This window comes from Macaca mulatta, chromosome 2 (assembly GCF_049350105.2).
Source record: "Macaca mulatta isolate MMU2019108-1 chromosome 2, T2T-MMU8v2.0, whole genome shotgun sequence".
NCBI lineage: Eukaryota > Metazoa > Chordata > Mammalia > Primates > Cercopithecidae > Macaca > Macaca mulatta.
Window position 1 is genome coordinate 121,890,441 of NC_133407.1, and position 20,815 is coordinate 121,911,255.

Below are 20,815 nucleotides of genomic sequence, written 5' to 3' on the forward strand. Positions count from 1 at the left end.
GCTAAAAGATTGAGTGAAATGGGCCGGGTGCAGTGGCTCATGCCTATAATCCCAGCACTTTGGGAGGCCGAGACAGGCAAATCATGAGGTCAGGAGTTCGAGACCAGCCTGACCAACATGGTGAAACCCTGTCTTTACTAAAAATACAAAAATTAGCCAGGTGTGGTGGCAGGCACCTGTAATCCCAGCTACTCGGGAGGCTGAGGCAGGGGAATTGCCTGAATCGGGGATGTGGAGGTTGCAGTGAGCTGAGATCGTGCCACTGCACTCCAGCCTGGGCAACAGAGGAAGACTCCGTTTTGGAAAAAAAAAAGATTGAGTGAAATGTTCTTTCTCCATATCCTGCTATCCAAATCTCACCCAACCTTAAAGGCCCCTCGCAAACCTCAGTTCTTCCTCAGTTGCCCCATAACCCAGTCTAGTGTCATGACTCTTTTCTTTCTTATCTTCTCATGGTACCCAGTGCCTCAATTTCAGGACTCAATACAGGCTGTCTTGGAGTCACTGTTTCTGTGACAAACTTTCCTATCCTCCTTAAAAATTATTGGATGAGGCCGGGCGCGGTGGCTCAAGCCTGTAATCCCAGCACTTTGGGAGGCTGAGACGGGCGGATCACGAGGTCAGGAGATCGAGACCATCCTGGCTAACACAGTGAAACCCCGTCTCTACTAAAAAATACAAAAAACTAGCCGGGCGAGGTGGTGGGCGCCTGTAGTCCCAGCTACTCGGGAGGCTGAGGCAGGAGAATGGCGTAGACCCGGGAGGCGGAGCTTGCCGTGAGCTGAGATCCGGCCACTGCACTCCAGCCTGGGCGACAGAGCGAGACTCCGTCTCCAAAAAAAAAAAAAAAAAAAAAAAAAAAAAAAAAAAAAAAAAAATTATTGGATGAAAAGGAGTCTGCTTCTTTTCCATTTTGTCCTCTACAGGACCTGCAATATCGAAAGTCTTCATGTACCACTTACTGACTTTGAAAGAAAAAAAAATCACTACTGTGATCATTTATCAAAAACATACGCGTGAAAAAAAGTCATCCGCCAATCACATAATCTTTTTTTTTTTTTTTTTTTTTTGAGACTGAGTCTGGCTCTGTCGCCCAGGCTGGAGTGCAGTGACCGGATCTCAGCTCACTGCAAGCTCCGCCTCCCGGGTTTACGCCATTCTCCTGCCTCAGCCTCCGGAGTAGCTGGGACCACAGGCGCCCACCACCTCGCCCGGCTAGTTTTTTGTATTTTTTAGTAGAGACGGGGTTTCACCGTGTTAGCCAGGATGGTCTCGATCTCCTGACCTTGTGATCCGCCCGTCTCGGCCTCCCAAAGTGCTGGGATTACAGGCTTGAGCCACCGCGCCCGGCCAATCACATAATCTTAAAGAAAAAAATCTAATTTGTAAAAGTATGCAAAATGCATTTTTCAGAGCATGTGAAATTTCTTGTAAGGTATGAACTATGGACAAGTTGGTTTCTCTTACAAAAGCATTTGGACTGTGTGTCTGGACAGACTACAGAGAAAATGGAGCTAAACCCCAGAGAAGCCTTCTTCCTGTTACCATCGTGACTTTATCTTATGGAAGCAGTTGTCAGAGCACTGGACTCCAGTTGTCTAACATTTTTCCCTCAATCATACAAGTTAAATACAGAAAACCATACAGAAGAAATCATCATGATTCTGCTTCTTAGAGGCCCAGTGTTCATATTTATTTATTTATTTATTTTTGAGACGGAGTCTCTGTCACCGAGACTGGAGTGCAGTGGTACGATATCGGCTTACTGCAACCTCCACCTCTTGGGTTTAAATGATTCTCCTGCCTCAACTTCCCGAGTAGCTGGGATTACAGGTGTGTGCCACCATGTTCTGGCTAATTTTTCTCTAAAAGTAGAGACGGGGTTTCACCATGTTGTCCAGGCTGGTCTCAGACTTCTGACCTCAAGTGATCTGCCTGCCTTGGCCTTTCAAAGTGCTGGGATTACAGGTGTGAACCTCTGCACTCAGCCCATATTTTGATATATTTCCTTCTGGTGTTTGTCCTATAGATATGTTGAGATTTTTTTTTTTTTTTTTTTTTTTTTTTGAGACGGAGTCTCGCTCTGTCGCCCAGCCTGGAGTGCAATGGCCGGATCTCAGCTCACTGCAAGCTCCACCTCCCGGGTTTACGCCATTCTCCTGCCTCCGCCTCCCGAGTAGCTGGGACTACAGGCGCCCGCCACCTCGCCCGGCTAGTTTTTTGTATTTTTTAGTAGAGACGGGGTTTCACCGTGTTAGCCAGGATGGTCTTGATCTCCTGACCTCGTGATCCGCCTGTCTCGGCCTCCCAAAGTGCTGGGATTACAGGCTTGAGCCACCGCGCCCGGCCGATATGTTGAGATTATACAGATGCTAAATTGCTTTTTCATTTACTATTATATCAAGAGCATTTCTCAAGATCATAAAATATTATTTAATCATGTGACTTTTTGTTTGTTTGTTTGTTTATTTATTTATTGAGACAGGGTTTCACTCTGTTGCCCAGGCTGGAATGCAGTGATGCAATCTCGGCTCATTGCAGCCTCCACCTTCCAGGTTCAAGTGATCCTCCCACCTCAGCCTCCTGAGTGCCTGGGAGTACCCGCATGCACCACTTAGCCTGGCTTGATTTTTTTTTTTTTTTTTTTTTGAGACGGAGTCTCGCTGTGTCTCCCAGGCTGGAGTGCAGTGGCGTGATCTCGGCTCACTGCAAGCTCCGCCTCCCGGGTTCACGCCATTCTCCCGCCTCAGCCTCCCAAGTAGCTGAGACTACAGGCGCCCGCCACCACGCCCGGCTAGTTTTTTGTATTTTTAGTAGAGACGGGGTTTCACCATTGTTAGCCAGGATAGTCTCGATCTCCTGACCTCGTGATCCACCCGCCTCAGCCTCCCAAAGTGCTGGGATTACAGGCTTGAGCCACCGCGCCCGGCAGCCTGGCTTGATTTTTAACATTGCAAAAAATTCATGATTGTACCAAGATTCGTCCAAAACTCAACTGTTAGTCATTTATCCTTGCATGCTATTTTTTTTTTTAACTGATCTTTGATTATTTTCTTAGGATACTCTCCTAGATGCAGAATTACTTGGTCATAGGATAAGAACATTTTCAAAGCCCTTAATACGTATTTGTTCTAGCTCCTAGTACTAGGCCTATTACATAGTAGGTACTTAGCAAATAATTGTTGAATGAATGTATGAATGCCCTCCGAAAAGGTTGGGCCAATTTATACTCCCACCTGCAGTAAGAGAAAAGAGCCTTCTCTTGGTCAGTCCACATCACGATAGGAGTAATGATTATAGCTGAATTTTGGTTTCTGTGACTCTAGCAGAGAAATAATCTATTTGCCTTAAAACAAAGAAATGAAAGTAAAAAGTTGAATCCTCCCTAAATGACATATGGATTTGCTTTAATAGACTGCTGCTTTTAAACACACTGGCACAAAAATGGAATGCAGGGAGAGTTCTGATTATTTTAGGGCTGAATCATGAAGTTCCATGATTCCTTCTTCACATCTTGCTCTATTGGATCTTGGCCCATGGGACCAATCTGTCATGGCCACTTGACTCCATGGGGCTGCCCAACCATCCCATTAAGCTTGAGATCTGGAGAAGGGACCCTTTACACATGATGTGGGCCTTTCCTGGGATGTCAAATTTTGGTGGTGGTGGTGCAATTACCCAGAAATTTTGTTCCCTTATCTAAAATGTAGAAATTTAGTGGAGGCAATTTAAGAGTTAGGAATCTTCCATTCTGTGAGCTGTAGGGGAAGGAGGAAACTAATACTGACTTTGTTTTGTTTGTTTTTCTGGAGACGGTCTTGCTCTGTTGCCCAGGCTGGAGTGAAGTGGCACGATCATGGCTCACTGAGGCTTCAACCTCCTGTGCTCAAAAAATTCTCCCACCTCAGCCTCCTGAGTAGTTGGGACCACAGGTGTGAGCCATCATGCCTAGGTATTTTTAAAATTTTTTTGTAGAGACAGGGTCTCACCATATTGCCCAGGCTAAACTCCTGGGCTCAAGTCATCTACTCTCCTCAGCCTCCCAAAGTGCTGGAATTACAAAGGTGAGCCATCATGCCTGACCACGGTTTCAGGTGTTTTTGTTTGTCTGTTTGGTTTTTTTTTTTTGGTTTGTTTTTTGTTGTTGTTGTTGTCTTTTTTTTTTTTTTTTTTTTTTGAGACAGAGTCTCGCTCTGTCCCCAGGCTGGAGTGCAGTGGCGTGATCTCGGCTCACTGCAAGCTCCACCTCCTGGGTTCATGCCATTCTCCTGCCTCAGTTTCCCGAGTAGCTGGGACTACAGGCACCCGCCACCACACCCAGCTAATTTTTTTTTGTATTTTTAGTAGAGACGGGGTTTCACCTTGTTAGCCGGGATGGTCTCGATCTCCTGACCTCGTGATCCGCCTGCCTCGGCCTTCCAAAGTGCTGGGATTACAGGGGTGAGCCATCGCGCCCAGCCTGTTTGTTTTCTGAGATGGAGTCTCACTGTGTCACCCAGGCTGGAGTGTAGTGGTACAATCTTGGCTCACTGCATCCTCCCCCTCCTGCGTTCAAGCAATTCTTCTGCCTCAGCCTCCAGAGTAGCTGGGTCTACAGGCGTGTGCCACCACGCCCAGCTAATTTTTATATTTTTAGTAGAGGGGGTTTTGCCATGTTGGCTAGGCTGGTCTCAAACTCCTGACCTCAGGTGATCCACCCGCCTTGGCCTCCCAAAGTGCTGGGATTGCAAGCGTGAGCAATCATGCCTGACCACCGTTTGAGTTTTTATTATGTGCCAAGCCCCTTCCCGGTCTACTGCATTCCTTGTATTAACCTTTTCATACAAATAATATTATCTCCACTTTGCAAATTGGGGAGTTGGAACTCAGAGAGGTTGGGTAACTTATTAAAGATCACACAGCTGGTAAATGCCAGAGCCATGGAGATGATAGTCCTCTGATTCTAAATTTAACTCTTCACTATCCTGGAGTGCTGCCCTAGGAAAGGCCAGTGTGGGTGAAATTTCTAGGTGTGTATGGAGATGGGGGGATGAGGTGGTGCCAGGATTATGGCTTCGGGTTCAGGCAGACTGTGGGCAGATTTAGGGCTGAGAAGTGGATCCCAAGATTCTCTGACTTGACTCTTGGTTTAAATTTCTTCTAGCCCATATGGTGGGATGAAAAACTCCCAAGTCTAAGGGATGTGGTTGAGCAGGCAGTAGGGGCCAAGAGTAGAGGCTAGGGGGTCTCTGGACCATTTTATAGGGTCTCCAGTTCTTAGAGCTTGGGTCTGAGGGTTCTGGGGTCCAAGACCTCCAATTATGGGGTCCAGCTCTTAGGTGTTCAGGCCTGAGGAGCCTCGTTCAAGAGTCCCTATGAAGTCTCAATCGGAAGGGCTTGTTTCAGAAAGTCTCTGGGTTTGCAGGGCTCAGACTGGAGGTCCCATCCTGAAGGCCCTTTTTCTGAGTTTTAGGGTCGTTGGGCCTGGGGGGGTGAGAGAGGTCCAGTTCTGAGGGTTTCACGACGTACGGTCCCAGAAAAGCCCAGTTCTGAGAGGCCTGGTTTGGAAATCTCGCCCTGAAGATTCCTGGATCCCAGGGCTCAGGACCAGGCGTCCCTGGATCTGAGGATACTGGTGGTGATGGCTTAGGGTGGTGTTCACTGGTCCGAAGCCCGGAGCTAAGGGCACGGGGTCTGCGGTGCGGCTGCGAGGAGCTGGGAAGCGCGAGCCCATGGCAGCCACAGGGCGGAGGGGCGGGCCAGCGGGGACAGTGCTGGCGGCCCCCACACGTACTCCGCTAGGTCGGCGCTAGGACTCCGGGGCGGCGGCAGCGGGGAGGGTGGCGCTAGGACCCCGCGGGCCCGGCGGCGCGTGGGGCGGCGCGTGTTGACAGCGGAACGGTGGAGCCGGGCTGGCGGCGGGAGTCGGCGCCTCAGGTTCCTGCCTCGCGTCCCTAGGCGGCGGCGGCCGGGCGTCCCGGGATGGCCTTCATGGAGAAGCCGCCAGCCGGCAAGGTGCTGCTGGACGACACGGTGCCGCTGACAGCAGCCATCGAGGCGAGCCAGAGCCTGCAGTCCCACACGGTGCGCGGCCCAGTGGGCGGGCGGGCGGCGGGCGGCGGGGGGCGGCCCCGGGCCGCGAGGGGGCTGCGGGCTGCCTGGCGCGGGCCGGGCAGGGTCGTCTAACGGGGACCGGGCCACGGGGTAGGCGGCCCTGGCCGAGAAGGCTGTGGCGCGCCGCTGGGTCTGGGTCAGGGCCCCCGGGGCCCAGGCGAACGCTGAGGCCCGGAGGGGCCGAGGATGGGGACCGCAGCCCCCGGCGCCGCGGGGTGGAAGGAGCTTGGCGGCGACCAGGAAAGCGACTCCGAGTTGGGGGTGCGGGAGCCTGGGGCTTACCTTGGACCAGGGAAGCAGGAACGAGACCGCTCGGGACCATCCACTTCTGCCCGCTTCCAGCCTTTTCCTTTTTGAGGCCGTGGAATTTCCTCCCCTGCAGCTGAGGGTCTGGGTGATGGGGATGAGGGTGTGCCGGGCCAAATGAAGTGTGACTTCAGAGCCTACTTGTTGGGACAGCAGAGTGCAAGTGGCTGGGGTCTACAGCCGCGTTTCCAGGTCAGCCACTTGGCCCTGGCCCCGGGAAGTGGTGGGGAAGTCAGCGGGGCTGTTTAAGCAGGTGTATGAATGTGCTTCTCTAACTTGCTGTTTAGTGGGCAGTGGTAGCATTCATTTGAGTTTAAAATCCACTCGAGTAGCATAAAGGAGTAATAGGTCCTCATAGTAAACACTGGCAGAGTTCATTTCTGCTACATACACTGTCTTTTATGGGGCTTTAAAACCGTGGTTGTTTTCATTTGCTTGTACCTTTTTTTTTGAAAGGCACACTATGCATTATAATTTCCAAGCAATAAATCCAGGAACCAGCAAGAAACCTGGAGCTCCAGCTAGTGGGACTTTTTTGGAAAAGTAATGAATGAGGAGAGAGATTCCTTCAATTGTGATGTTTTGTCAGGCCACCGAATCAGATTCAGACTCAGAGGCTTGTTTGTTTACCATTGCAGTGTGCTTGGGGGGTCATCATGTGGAGGCTAACGCTCACAATAGCCTTCTGTTTCTCTTTTCCTTCGAGCTCTTCTGATGACTTCAAAGAGACCTTTCATTCTGTTGTATTAAAGTGAGACTTTTTTGAACCTCAGTTTCCTCTTCTGACAGCCATGCTTTGTAGGGCTTGAATTGTTCAAAGCATTCACTTCCAGTTAAGAAAATTATTATCTTTTTAAAAAGTACTATTTGTTTCACTCTGCGTATCTTTAATCCTATTCTGTAGACATGTGAGAAGGCACATATAGGGCAGAATTTGTTAAACTTGCTATCATTTGTGCCTAAAGGGAGTATGGCTTAAGGGTTGAAATTTAGGATGAGGAGTCAAGAGTAATTCAGCTATTAAATTTGATTTTTGATTTGACTATTGGCAAGTAAGTCTTATAACCTTTCAGGGAATAGAGTCGAGTCTTTTAGGTTTATTTTGTATTGAAAGTAAAGAGATAGAGGTTTATAAATACAAGCATTCTGTGATTTCTACAGCCCCAGCCCATGTGCCTACCCACACCTTAATCTTGATTAGTTCGTCCTATAATTACTTCTTTCCTTTTTGTCTTCACCAGGCTACAAGAGGAGGGGCATTTCTCCCTCACGTTGGGGTCTCATTTCCTGGTTTTTGATAGGATTTCAAATGTGTTTATCAAATGACTAAATAATCCAACTTCAACCTTACTATGCCTCTTTTTCTGTTTGTGTAAAGAGGTAATTATGAACATTGAAAAAATAACTTAGAGATCAGTGCTTTAGCTAGGTGGCGAAAGATGTAATAGGATTCTGTTTTTATTGTAGCTCTTTTCTCTGTGTGTGTGTGTGTGTGTGTGTGTGTGTGTGTGTGTGTGTAGAGACAGCGTCTCACCATGTTGTCCAAGCTGGTCTGGAACGCCTGGGCTCAGGCCATTCTCCTGCCTCAACCCCACAAAGTGCTGGTATATAGACGTGAGCCACCACACCTGGCCCTGCAGATCTTTTCTTTAAAAAATAAAATAATTTAGGGTAGAAAATGACAGTTCTTATAGTGATGACTGAACACAAAAGACCATGACTCACAGGAGACCCATCGAGGCAGATGTGGTAGAGTGAAAAACTGTAGCATTCTCTTGCATAATTTTTTGACTGTTCTGTGTTCTTGTCATTTTAGCTGTAAAGTTTGACTGAGAAATGTTGCATCAGCCCTGAACTTTATTGAGAAAATCATATGCTGATGCAAACTTTTTGAACTATTAGTGTCTTATGAGTAAGTCTTTTTTAAAACAGGAACTGTTGGAAATTATTTTGGAAAGTAGTTGTTAAGAGTGGCATATAGAAGAGAAAGGCACTGTTTTTTTCTTGGGAAGACTGAAAATGACTTTCCAGCTTGGTAGCTGAAGGGAGATGGTGTTCCAGAAGTCAGAGCTCTACTCTCCCTTTGAAATGCTGAATCTCTAGGAGGTTACTCCTTGTATGTAGACAGAAACATACGGAGATAGAGACAGACTTGGGGTTGGAAGAGGCAAGACCTTAATACAGGTCTGGGCTGATATTTGCTAGTCATGTGATATAGGCTGGGCAAGTCGCTTAAACCTTTTTGAAGTTTAGTTTTGTCATCTGTAAATGGGAGTAATAAGTGCCTGCCCTGCCTGTCTCCCAAGGTTGTTAGAAAGATCAAATGAAATCATCCTGATGAAGTATTTGTGAAGCGTATTCTTCCTCCCTCCATCTCTTCACTCCCTGACAACATTTGTGGAAAGGGTTGAACACATTAGAGGGCATTATTGCAAGTAAGCTCATTTCTGTCCATAGTTCCTTTCATTTATCAAGTTTAACCTTGGGAAACATATATATGTGTGTGTGTGTATATATATACACATATATATATATATATATTTTAATACCGATGGGGTTCTTGCTGTGTTGCCCAGGCTGATCTTGAACTCCTGGCCTCAAGTGATCCTCCCACCTTGGCCTCCCAAAGTGCTGGGATTATAGGCGTGAGCCACTGCACCCAGCTGGGAAACAACCTATAACCGAAAATGATTTAGGATTTATGAACTTGGTAGGGAAAAATTCTGTGGTTTGGAAAACTGAGTCACCAGAAGGATGAAGAGAACACAAGGTCACCACCAGAAAGGCATATTTGGATGAGCTACTGGCAGAAAGGACATGTGTTGGTAGGCGATTCTGTGCTTTGCTGATGCTGATGCATTTTTTTTTTTTTTGAGACAGAGTCCCGCTCTGTCACCCAGGCTGGAGTGCAGTGGCCGGATCTCAGCTCACTGCAAGCTCCGCCTCCCGGGTTCACACCATTCTCCTGCCTCAGCCTCCCGAGTAGTTGGGACTATAGGCATTTGCCACCTCGCCCGGCTAGTTTTTTGTATTTTTTTAGTAGAGACGGGGTTTCACTGTGTTAGCCAGGATGGTCTCGATCTCCTGACCTCGTGATCCGCCCGTCTCGGCCTCCCAAAGTGCTGGGATTACAGGCTTGAGCCACCGCGCCCAGGCATGATGCATCATTTTTATGGAGCAAAATGAATTTAGCATTAAGAACTAGACCAGCCGTCTGCTGCAAGGAAATGAAGCTTCTATAAAATCAGAAAGGCTAGTATTTAGGGGGAGGATGCTTTCAGGTTAGGTTTGGAGGAAGGAGGATTTTCCAGACAAAAGGAATTCTGGTGAAAAGCCACACAGGTGAGTTGTGAGAAAATTTGAGAGGACCAAGAGAGGACAACAGAAAGATAAGTTCTTGGCTACATAAAAGGGAAAACTTTAAAGTCAGTAGACTAAAAAAATGCTTACCTAGCTGAAATAGAAACCAGAGGAAACAGTTTTGGAAAGCGCTGTTATCAAATGTGCATATCCGATTTTTGCTGGTAGGTAGGCTATGTGTGATAGCTTTTCATCTCAGTTTTCTCCTTTTTTGGGGGGGGTGGGGGATGGAGTCTCACTCTGTCACCAGGCTAGAGTGCAGTGGTGCAATCTCAGCTCACTGCAGCTTCCACTTCCCGGGTTCAGGTGATCTCCTGCGTCAGCCTCCCAAGTAGCTGGGATTACAGGCATGCACCACCACGCCCGGCTAATTTTTGTATTTTTAGTAGAGACGGGGTTTCACCACGTTGACCAGGTTGGTCTTGAACACCTGACCTCAGGTGATCCACCCGCCTCGGGCTCCTAAAGTGCGGGGTTTACAGGTTTGAGCCACCATGCCTGGCAGTTTTCTCTTTTTTAAATATTCTTCTGTGGAGTTCATCTGGATCAGGGACTATTTATCTTCCATTTGGACATTTTGTTTTTGAGAAACAGATAATTATAGTGATAGTTAAGGCACAACAGAGAACATTTTTTAAAAATCTGTGGGAAAGGTAATATTACATGTTAAAATCTTTACTGAAAATGGATCTCTCCTTGAACTTTTGATATTTGGAAACTGCATTCCTGCATAGCTTATTTATTCAGCTATACTCATTCATTCAACAAAAATGTATTAAATACCTATGTGCCGGGCACACGCTAGAGCTAGAATGGTGAACCAGACAGCTCCTGCGTCCATGGAGCCTTTGTTATGTTGGATTCTGAGGTCTTTTTTTTTTTTTAATTGTGAGACAGGGTCTTGCTCTGTCACCCAGGCTAGAGTGCAGGATCACAGCTCATGGCAACCTCAATCTCCTGGCTCAAGCAATCCTCCTGCCTCAGCCTCCTGAGCAGCTGGGACTATAGGCATGCACCACCATACCTGGCTAATTTTTTGATTTGTAGTAGAGATGGGGTTTTGCTATGTTGTCCAGGTTGGTCTCAAACTCCTGAGTTCAAGTGATCCTCCTGCCTCGGCCTCCCAAAATGCTGGGATTACAGGCTGAGCCACTGTACCTGGCCTCAACTAGGATCTTTACCATTCATGAAACTTTTTTTTTTTTTTGAGATGGAGTCTTGCTCTGTTGCCCGGGCTGGAGTGCAGTGGCACGATCTCGGCTCACTGCAAGCTCTGCCTCCCGGGTTCAGGCAGTTCTCCTGCCTCAGCCTCCCAAGTAGCTGGGACTACAGGTGCCCGCCACCACGCCTGGCTAATTTTTTTGTATTTTTAGTAGAGACAGAGTTTCACCGTGTTAGCCAGGATGGTCTCAATCTCCTGACCTCGTGATCCACCCGCCTCAGCCTCCCAAAGTGCTGGAATTACAGGAATGAGCCACCGTGCCCAGCTGAAACAGATGGTTTTAGTGGCTTGGTTTATTGAACTTCAGCTTATCAGTGACCTGACCCTTTTTATAGACTTTTAAACTCTATTTATTTATCACCAGAATAACTATTCAAATATAATGCAAAATTAGGAGACATTGTTGCTTTCAGATCCTGAAATTTTAAGGTAATCTAGTACTCAGTATCAGAATTTGAACTTCCTTTTAGAATGCTATTTATTTGAGCCAAAAAAAAATATTCTTTTAAAGATGTTTGCATAGTGTGTGATAGTTAACTTGCAGCACTTCCCTTTTTTCTTTAGAATTCCAAGTTACACTGAATACTTAAAAAAATTTTCTTAGCCAGGCATGGTGGCTCACACTTGTAATCCCAGCACTTTGGGAGGCCGAGGCAGGCGGATCATATGAGGTCAGGAGTTCGAGACCAGCCTGACCAACATGATAAAACTCAGTCTCTACTAAAAATACAAAATTAACTGGGCGTGGTGGCGCATGCCTGTAGTCCGGCTACTTGGGAGGCTGAGGCAGGAGAATTGCTTTAACCCGGTAGGTGGAGGCTGCAGTGAGCCAAGATCACACCATTGCACTCTCAGTCTCAAAAAAAAAAAAAAAAATTTCTTTAGGCCGGGCACAGTGGCTCATGCCCGTAATCCTAGCACTTTGGGAGGCTGAGGCGGGTGGATCACCTGAGGTCAGCAGTTCCAGACCAGCCTGGCCAATATGGTGACACTCTGTCTCTACTAAAAATACAAAAATTAGCCAGGTGTGGTGGGGTGTGCCTGTAGGCCCAGCTACTTGGGAGGCTGAGGCAGGAGAATTGTTTTAACCTGTGAGACAGCGGTTGCAGTGAGCCAAGATTGAGCCATTGTACTCCAGCCTGGGTGACAGAGCAACACTCCATCTCAAAAAAATATATATATTCTTTTAAAGATGTTTGCATAGTGTGTGGTAGTTAACTTGCAGCACTTCCTTTTTTTTTTTTTTTTTTTTCTGAGCTGGAGTCTCGCTCCCCAGATGGGAGTGCAGTGGCGTGATATCGACTCACCGCAACCTCTGCCTCCGGGGTTCAAGCAATTCTCCTGCTTCAGCCTCCCTAGTAGATGGGATTAGAGGCACCCACCACCACACCTGGCTAATTTTTGTATTTTTAGTAGAGACAGGGTTTCACCATGTTGTCCAGGCTGGTAACTCCTGACCTCAGGTGATCTGTCTGCCTTGGCCTCCCAAAGTTTTGGGATTACAGGCGTGAGCCACTACACTCGGCCATCTTGCAGCACTTCCACACATTATAATAAAATATAAGAGCAGTAATTTGCTGGGCATCTATTCTATGTGGTTATGTATTTTTCCCCACTTGTCCTGGAAATCTGAGATGGATGCAGTCGGAAAACCCTGAGTTGAAAGCTTTTAGGTACTAATAATTAGTTCATTTAGAGATTGTAAGTTGTCTCTGCCTATCGAAGATGTTGGTTTTGTTGTTGTTGTTGGGGTTTGTGGTCTTTTTGTTTTTGTTTTTGTTTTGAGATGTAGTCTTAACCCTGTTGCCCAGGCTAGAGTATAGTAGTGTGATCTCGGCTCACTGCCATCTCCACCTTCGAGGTTCAAGTGATTCTCCTGCCTTGCCTTTCAGGTAGCTGGTATTACAGGCGCCAGCCACCACGCCCGGCTAATTTTTGTATTTTTAGTAGAGATGGGGTTTTACGATGTTGGCCAGGCTGGTCTTGAACTCCTGACCTCAAGTGATCTGCCCGCCTCAGCCTTCCAAAGTGCTGGGATTACAGGCGTGAGCCACTGTGCCTGGCCAGAAGTTGGTTTTTTTTGCAGCCTAATTTATGGGCTGGTGATACTCAATCCCCGTATATCACCTGTTTTGAGGACTATCCCATGAGAAAGGTTTCTTGTAATAGGAATATAAATCCGAGTACCTGACTATAATTACTAGGAAGAAATCTAAGATTCTGGGGCTGTGGTTTATTTTATGTGAAAAGATAGTTACATGTTTTGCTTCCCTAGGGAACGGTGGAAAGAGCCACCTATGTGTACTTAGCTTCCATGTGGATTGTGATCTTGAGATTGTTCAACACATAGATTTTTTTTTTTTTTTTTGAGACAGAGTTTCACTGTTGTTGCCCAGGCTGGAGTGTAATGGTGCGATCTCGGCTCACTGCAACCTCCACCTCCCGGGTTCAAGCAATTCTCCTGCCTCAGCCTCCCTAGTAGCTGGGATTACAGGCGACTGCCACCACGCCCGGCTGATTTTTTTTGTATTTCTAGTAGAGACGGAGTTTCACCCTGTTGGCCTGGCTGGTCTCAATCTCCTGACCTCATGATCCACCCGCCTCGGCCTCCCAAAGTGCTGGGATTACAGGCCCGAACCACTGTGCCCGGCCGATTTTTTTTTTTTTAAAGACAGGGTCTCAGCTGGGCTGGAGGGCAGTATGGAGCAGTCGTGGCTCACTGTAGCCTTGACCGCTCCAGCTCAAACAGTCCTTCTGCCTCAGCCTCCTGAGTAGCTGGAACTACAGGCACGCATCACAACACCTGGCTAATTTTTAAATTTTCTGTCGAGACAGGGCCTTCCTATGTTGCCCAGGCTGGTCTCAAACTCTTGGCCTCAAGTGATCCTCCCATCTTGGCTTCCCAAAGTGCTGGGATTACAAGTGTGAGCCTCTGCACCCAGCCTAGATTGTTGATTGAAAGTTTAAGGCCGGGTGTGGTGGCTCACACCTGTAATTCCAGCACTTTGGAAGGCTGAGATAGGTGGATCACCTGAGGTCAGGAGTTCAAGACCAGCCTGACCAACATGGAGAAACCCCGTCTCTACTAAAGATACAAAGTTAGCTAGGCGTGGTGGCGCATGCCTGTAATCCCAGCTACTCGGGAGACTGAGGCAGGAGAATCCTTGAACCTGGGAGGTGGAGGTTGCGGTGAGCTGAGATCCTACCATTGCACTCCAGCCTAGGCAACAAGAGCGAAACTCTGTCTCAAAAAAAAAAAAAAAAAAAAAAGCGTTTAAATGGGTTTATTTGGAGCAAGTAAAATAAACCCCTCTGTTCCTCCTGCAGGGCAAGTAGTGGTTTCTTTTTAGGCTGCTAGAGATTATAGGAAATGAAGCTCTTTTATGTTCCAGCTTTTGGCACCCTGAGAAAGGGGGAGATGGATCCCATTTTAGAAGTCATAAGAGCTTAAGTGTTTGGGATACCAGAGCGGGAGTAAAAGGGTTTTTCCTTTGTTTTTTTCCTTAAACGAGAAGTCATTCTTATCAGTGCCTTCCTTTGCAAGCACCAAGGATGTACAGGGGGAAATTAAAGTTGACTCCTCTTCAGAAGAGATGACAGTGGCCCTTCATTTGTGGTTTCAAACTTTTGACTTAGGAGTATGGAACCAAGTGCTTTGTCTTTGGTAAATACTTGGACCTCAGGAGGAGGATAGTTTCTTCAGATTGACCATTTAGTCTCCAGCTCACCTTGCTGACAACCACATTTGGTAAGTAACCATTTTTAGCTGAAGTTAAAATATCAAGTGTTTTGAGCCAGGCATGGTGGCTCATGCCTGAAATCCCAGCACTTTGGAAGGCCGAGGCAGGCAGACCACTTGAGGTCAGGAGTTTGAGAACAGCCTGGCCAACATGGTAAAGCCCCGTCTCTACTAAAAGTACAAAAATTAGCTGGGAGTGGTAGCACACGCCTGTAATCCCAGCTACTTGGGAGGTTGAGGCAGCAGAATTGCTTGAACCCAGGGGACAGAGGTTGCAGTGAGCCGAGATCGTGCCACTGCACTGCAGCCTGGATGACAGAGTGAGACTCCATCTCAAAAACAAAACAAAACAAAACTTTATATAATTCACATACCATATGAGTCACTCATTTAAAACATACAATTCAATGGCTTTTGGTATATTTATAGAGTTGTGTATTCATCACCACAATCAATCTTAGCACATTTTTTTTTTTTTTTTTTTGTGAGAAGGAGTCTCGCTTTGTTGCCCAGGCTGGAGTGCAGTGGTGTGTGATCTTGGCTCGCTGCAACTTCCGCCTCCCGGGTTCAAGTGATTCTCCTGCCTCAGTCTCCTGAGTAGGTGGGACTACAGGCATCCGCTACCACGCCTGGCTAATTTTTGTATTTTTAGTAGAGATGGGATTTCACCATGTTGGCCAGGCTGGTCTCAAACTCCTGACCTCAGGTGATCCAGCTGCCTCAGCCTCCCAAAGTGTTGTGATTACAGGCATGAGCCACAGCACCCAAGCAGAACATTTTCAGTACCCCAAAAAGAAGCCTTAGTCATCACCCTGTTTTATAACTCAGAATGTTATTTTTTTTTTAAACCTACAAGGCTACTAAACTAATTTAATATAAACACCTGTTTACCAAACTCCAAGAAACAACCAAGTTTTATTGTTATCGGAATTGTTTCAGAATATATTCTAAGCACAAGTTCTTTAGCTCTTTGGGCCCAACTCCTTTAAGGATCTCATCAGAGGTACTGCTTCCCTATTCATAAATACCCATAAACATGTCTTTGTGACCTCTTAGAACCTCACTGACCTGAAGCCCATTCTTAGGCTTTGGGTCTTAGGGTAAGAATCACTGTTGGAAACACTTTTTTAGGCCAGGCATGGTGGCTCTTGTCTGTAATCCTAGCACTTTGAGAGGCTGAGGTGTGTGGATGGCTTGAGTTCAAGACCAACTTGGGCAACATGGTGAAACCCCGTCTCTACTAAAAATACAAAAATTAACCAGGTGGGTGGTGCATGCCTGTAGTCCCAGGCTATTCGGGAAGCTGAGGCACAAGAATCGCTTGAACCTGGGAGGCAGAGGTTGCAGTGAGCTGAGATCGTGCCAGTGCCCTCCAGCCTGGGCGACAGAGTGAGACTCTGTCTCCAAAAAAAAAAAGCCAAAAAAAAACCAAAAAAAAAGAAAGAAAGAAAAAGGAAAACGTTTTAAAACTGTAAACTTGGAGTATTACTTATTTTAGTTGGTATTGGTGAAATATGTGCATCTGAAAAAAATGTACTATAATACCAAATGCCAAATGTACTATAATACCAAAATATCCTACTTTAAGAAAGTCCTGTATTTAGAACAACAGATGAACTATGTCCTCTTAGTTTGAAAACAAGTTGCTTTGGGTTACAGCTTGCCTGGTGCATTTCAGTGTGTGCATAGATGACTTATTAGACAGTGGCCTGGGGAAGGGCAAAGGGCTCTGTGTGGGAGAGCAGGGTTCTGGAGCACTAACCATGGCTCCACCTGCTGTCACAGCACCTCTTTATAATATTTAAACAAGGCTGCTCACATTTCTTTGATGTGTTCATCAGAAATAGATCATTTCTCCTCATAATTCAGTTGAGGATTTTTTGCTGGACTGAGGGGGAAGTCAATGGAGTGTTGGTATGGGAGAATCCTGGATCTCAAAATGTCTAAGAGCCACCTATAGTGGTGAAAAGGGAAGCAGTGTCGTTCTCAGTCATTCATTGCCTTCCTTTTGAGCCTGCCCTTCTGCCAGGTAACAAGTGATTCCTGGGCAGGGACTCATTGCACTTTAGTCCTGCACACGTTCCTCTTGGCAGAAGTAGAGAGAAATGAAGCCAGAAAGAAATGGGCCTGCTCACACCAGACCTCTAGCATCAGACCAGCACCACAGCACCCTGCTGGTCTGCGAGAGCACAGGGAATGGCTAAGTGTCACACTGCCATGCTGTAGGCATCTATGCATATGACCATGTAGCCCACCATATTCACCAGCAGCCTGGCACTGGTTTATTCCACATTTCACAGGCACTTGTCAAGCTCCCGCTCTTTGATGAGCATTGTGGTCTCTAGGAGTGCAGTGGTGAGCAGTCGCTGCTCTAGGGCCTCTCATGCTGTTGAGGGTGGACAGGAGGGTCTGTGCATAGAGGACGCACCTCTGCTTCCTCCCACTGTAGACGGTAAGGGGTGCAGGCAGCTTGTTCTACCTCTTTGAGGCTTGTTTTGTTTTTTTCTCTAAATCCAGACTTTATTGTCTATGTATTGCTGTGTTGATTCAGTTTCAAACTAGCCCAGTCCCTGGCACATAGATAGTAAGCATGCAGCAAACATTTGCTGAATAAGTGAATTTGAGAATGAATGCCATTATTGGAGGTAAAGCTCTTGTGTACTACTACTGACTATTGTACCTGCCAAATAGGTTACGGGGTACTTCTGCTTCTTGTCTGCCAAACTGAATATAATTTTCCTTCCTCTGAAATTCCCATAGAGTATATGTGCCTCAAAGGTACACTCATTTTATACACCTATTATTTCTTACTACCTTGTTTTCTGTTTATAACCCCCCTTCCCCAATCCTACCCAGGTAAAACTGTATGTAATTGGGAAGAGTAACAATGGCTTAATGACCTTGGACAAATTGCTGCTTGATTTCTCCAGCCTCAGTTTTTTCATCTGTAATGTGAGGATAGAAAGAGTATGTTAGGACTACTATAAGGATTAACCGAGCTCATCCACATGGTGTATTCAGAACAAAGCCCAGCACATAAGTGTCATTTGTTTTGTTGTTTATTACTGTTGTATTTGCCAGAGCACTCGCTTACTATCTAGTGCTTTTTTGGCATTCAAATATATGTTTTGAATGGGAAAAGGAAAATTATTTATTTAAAAGTTTCTCTCACTGTCAACTGTGATTACTTTGCTAATAAGTGGCAAAAAACATCAGTGACACCTCAAAGAGTAGGTTTCCCCTGTTTTTTCCTTTTTACCCTGGAGTAACACGTTTTGACAGCCATGCTTGGGAAATGCAGCTCAGGACCTCCTTACCAGGCTGCAGAGCTGGCTATTGGTGTTCAATGGTGATGGAAAAGGCAAGTGGTCAGCTGGGTGCGGTGGCTTATGCCTGTAATCCCAGCACTTTGGGAGGCCAAGATGGGCAGATCACCTGAGGCCAGGAGTTCGAGACCAGCCTGGCCAACATGGTGAAACCCCATCTCTACTAAAATCCGCAGATAATTAGCCAGGTGTGGTGGCGGGCACCTGTAATCCCAGCTACTCGGGAGGCTGAGGCAGGAGAATTGCTAGAACCTGGGAGGCGGAGGCTGCAGTGAGTTGAGATTGCACCATTGCACTCCAGCCTGGGCAACAAGAGCAAAACTCTGTCTCAAAACAAAACAAAACAAAACAAAGCAAAAAACAAGTGGGCAGGCCTCAGTGCTCAGCCATGAGCTCCCCAGACCTGAAGGGAGGCAGCCCCTAGCAAATGCCCATTTCAGCTCTTCCTCTCCCAGCTTTTGTTAATCCCTAAAGGGGTTCCAACATCAGTACACAGACATTTGATCTCAGGAACATTAACAGACCAAGAGTCTTCTGGGTGCCAGGCACTGTGCTGCCTGTTAAGATAAAAAGATGAGGCCGGGCGCGGTGGCTCAAGCCTGTAATCCCAGCACTTTGGGAGGCCGAGACGGGCGGATCACGAGGTCGGGAGATCGAAACCATCCTGGCTAACACGGTGAAACCCCGTCTCTACTAAAAAGTACAAAAAACTAGCCGGGCGAGGTGGCGGGCGCCTGTAGTCCCAGCTACTCGGGAGGCTGAGGCAGGAGAATGGCGTGAACCCGGGAGGCGGAGCTTGCAGTGAGCTGAGATCCGGCCACTGCACTCCAGCCTGGGCGACAGAGTGAGACTCCGTCTCAAAAAAATAAAAAAAATAAATAAAAAAAAAAAGATAAAAAGATGAATGAAGCAGGGAGCTGACATCCTAGTCAATATAGCAGCCACAAAAGCAAAGATGAAGCAAAGTACTATACTAAAGGGCCCCTCTGCCTGGGAGAGCAGGGCACAGGGGAGAGGCTGGTCAGGTCCTCCCTGGGGCTTAGGGAACTCAGAGTGGTTAACAGAGGAGCCAGCATTTCAGAGAAAACGTTCTAAATCAGTATGCCTCAGCCTTTTCTAACTTGCAAACTCCTTTCATAGTAATAGGGAATGGTACAAACTCTCTCTGGAAGTGATTTTAAATATAAAAAAAAATTTTATTTAGATCAGTATATTACTAAAAATTATATTGTTTGGGATCTGAACTATATATATTTTTAAATCATGATCAGAGGAATACAACTTAAGGCCCTGAGAGCATCTTCAGACAACTTGTAGAATTACCGTTTTTATGATAATTCTCACTTGTATTTCTAACTTCTCACTAACATGTGTTTTGTCATTGGCATTGCTTGAGCCTACATTTAGTCAGTGGTTTATTATGGATGTGAATGAAATCATGTATATGACTAAGAGCAAAGTCAATTAAAATACTGTGTAATGGTAAAAACTGTGATAAACCAACTGAGTTATGAACATACTCATGACTTCCACAACTCATCCCATACTTACTGTGTGTCCATTTGGAAGCTCCTACTCTATTCTAGGTTGAAGGGAAAAAGTATTTATTTTTTTTATTTTTATTTTTAGTTTTTTGAGATGGAGTCTCGCTCTGTCGCCCAGGCTGGAGTGCAGTGGCCGGATCTCAGCTCACTGCAAGCCCCGCCTCCCGGGTTTACGCCATTCTCCTGCCTCAGCCTCCTGAGTAGCTGGGACTACAGGCGCCCGCCACCGAGCCCAGCTAGTTTTTTGTATTTTTTTTTTTTTTTTTTTTTTTGAGACAGAGCCTTGCTCTGTCGCCCAGGCTGAAGTACAGTGGCACGATCTCCCCTCACTGCAAGCTCTACCTCCTGGGTTCACGCCATTCTCCTGCCTCAGCCTCCTGAGTAGCTGGGACTACAGGCACCCGCCACCATGCCCGGCTAATTTTTTGTATTTTTAGTAGAGACGGGGTTTCACCGTGTTTGCCAGGATGGTCTCGATCTCCTGACCTCGTGATCTGCCCGCCTTGGCCTCGCAAAGTGCTGGGATTACAGGCGTGAGCCACCGCGCCCGGCAGTTTTTTGTATTTTTTAGTAGAGACGGGGTTTCACCAGGTTAGCCAGGATGGTCTCGATCTCCTGACCTCGTGATCCGCCCGTCTTGACTTCCCAAAGTGCTGGGATTACAGGCTTGAGCCACCACGCCCGACCGAGGGAAAAAATATTTATGTTATTGTTTTATTGATATTTAAGTTATTATTTTTAAAAAGTAGAAACAAAAGCTTTATAGCCTTTAACACATAAATCCTTAAACACCTTCTGGGGCCCCTCGCTGTTCATCCTCTTACAAACTCTTAGTAACCCACCATAAGGATCTCAGTTTAAAAATCTGAAGAATGATTCTTCTCTAAGGCCAAGGTTGCATTTGTAGACTTCAGGAGTTCATTAGTTCATTCAGCAGATACTGCTGTGAGTATGTCCTGTGTTCCTGGCATGGCCTAGGCACTTGGGGTACAGGTCTAAGCAAGACAGACTTGGTTCCTGCCTTTGTTCATTCATTCCAACTGAGTTTATTGGGGAAGATTCTGGTGTGGAGTAAAAGACAGAAAAGGAAGATTAGAGCCAATTGTGGGGCCTCCTAGATGCCAGGCTAAGGAATCTGAGCAACAGTGAGGGGGTTTGGGTGGATGTGTGGCTCATAAAAGTGGCATTTTAGGAAGCTTAATTTAATGTCTGTGTGCAAGGTGCA

At 46.5% G+C, this 20,815-nt stretch overlaps 1 protein-coding gene across 14 annotated transcripts in view; it reads left to right on the forward strand.

Annotated features, from left to right (window-relative positions):
* Positions 1–5,909: 5,909 nt before the first annotated feature.
* The window catches only part of PXK (PX domain containing serine/threonine kinase like), a 99,222-nt gene continuing 84,316 nt past the window's right edge, over positions 5,910–20,815 (forward strand). For 10 of the 14 annotated variants that reach the window (XM_015130610.3, XM_015130611.3, XM_015130606.3 and 7 more), the window contains exon 1: positions 5,910–6,063. In XM_015130610.3, coding sequence (XP_014986096.1) covers positions 5,962–6,063 — 102 coding nt within the window. In that variant the 5' untranslated portion in view covers positions 5,910–5,961. Of the gene's footprint in view, positions 6,064–14,620; positions 14,730–20,815 lie in introns of those variants that run through there. The other 4 variants (XM_077993253.1, XM_077993250.1, XM_077993254.1 and 1 more) reach the window with 2 other exon arrangements.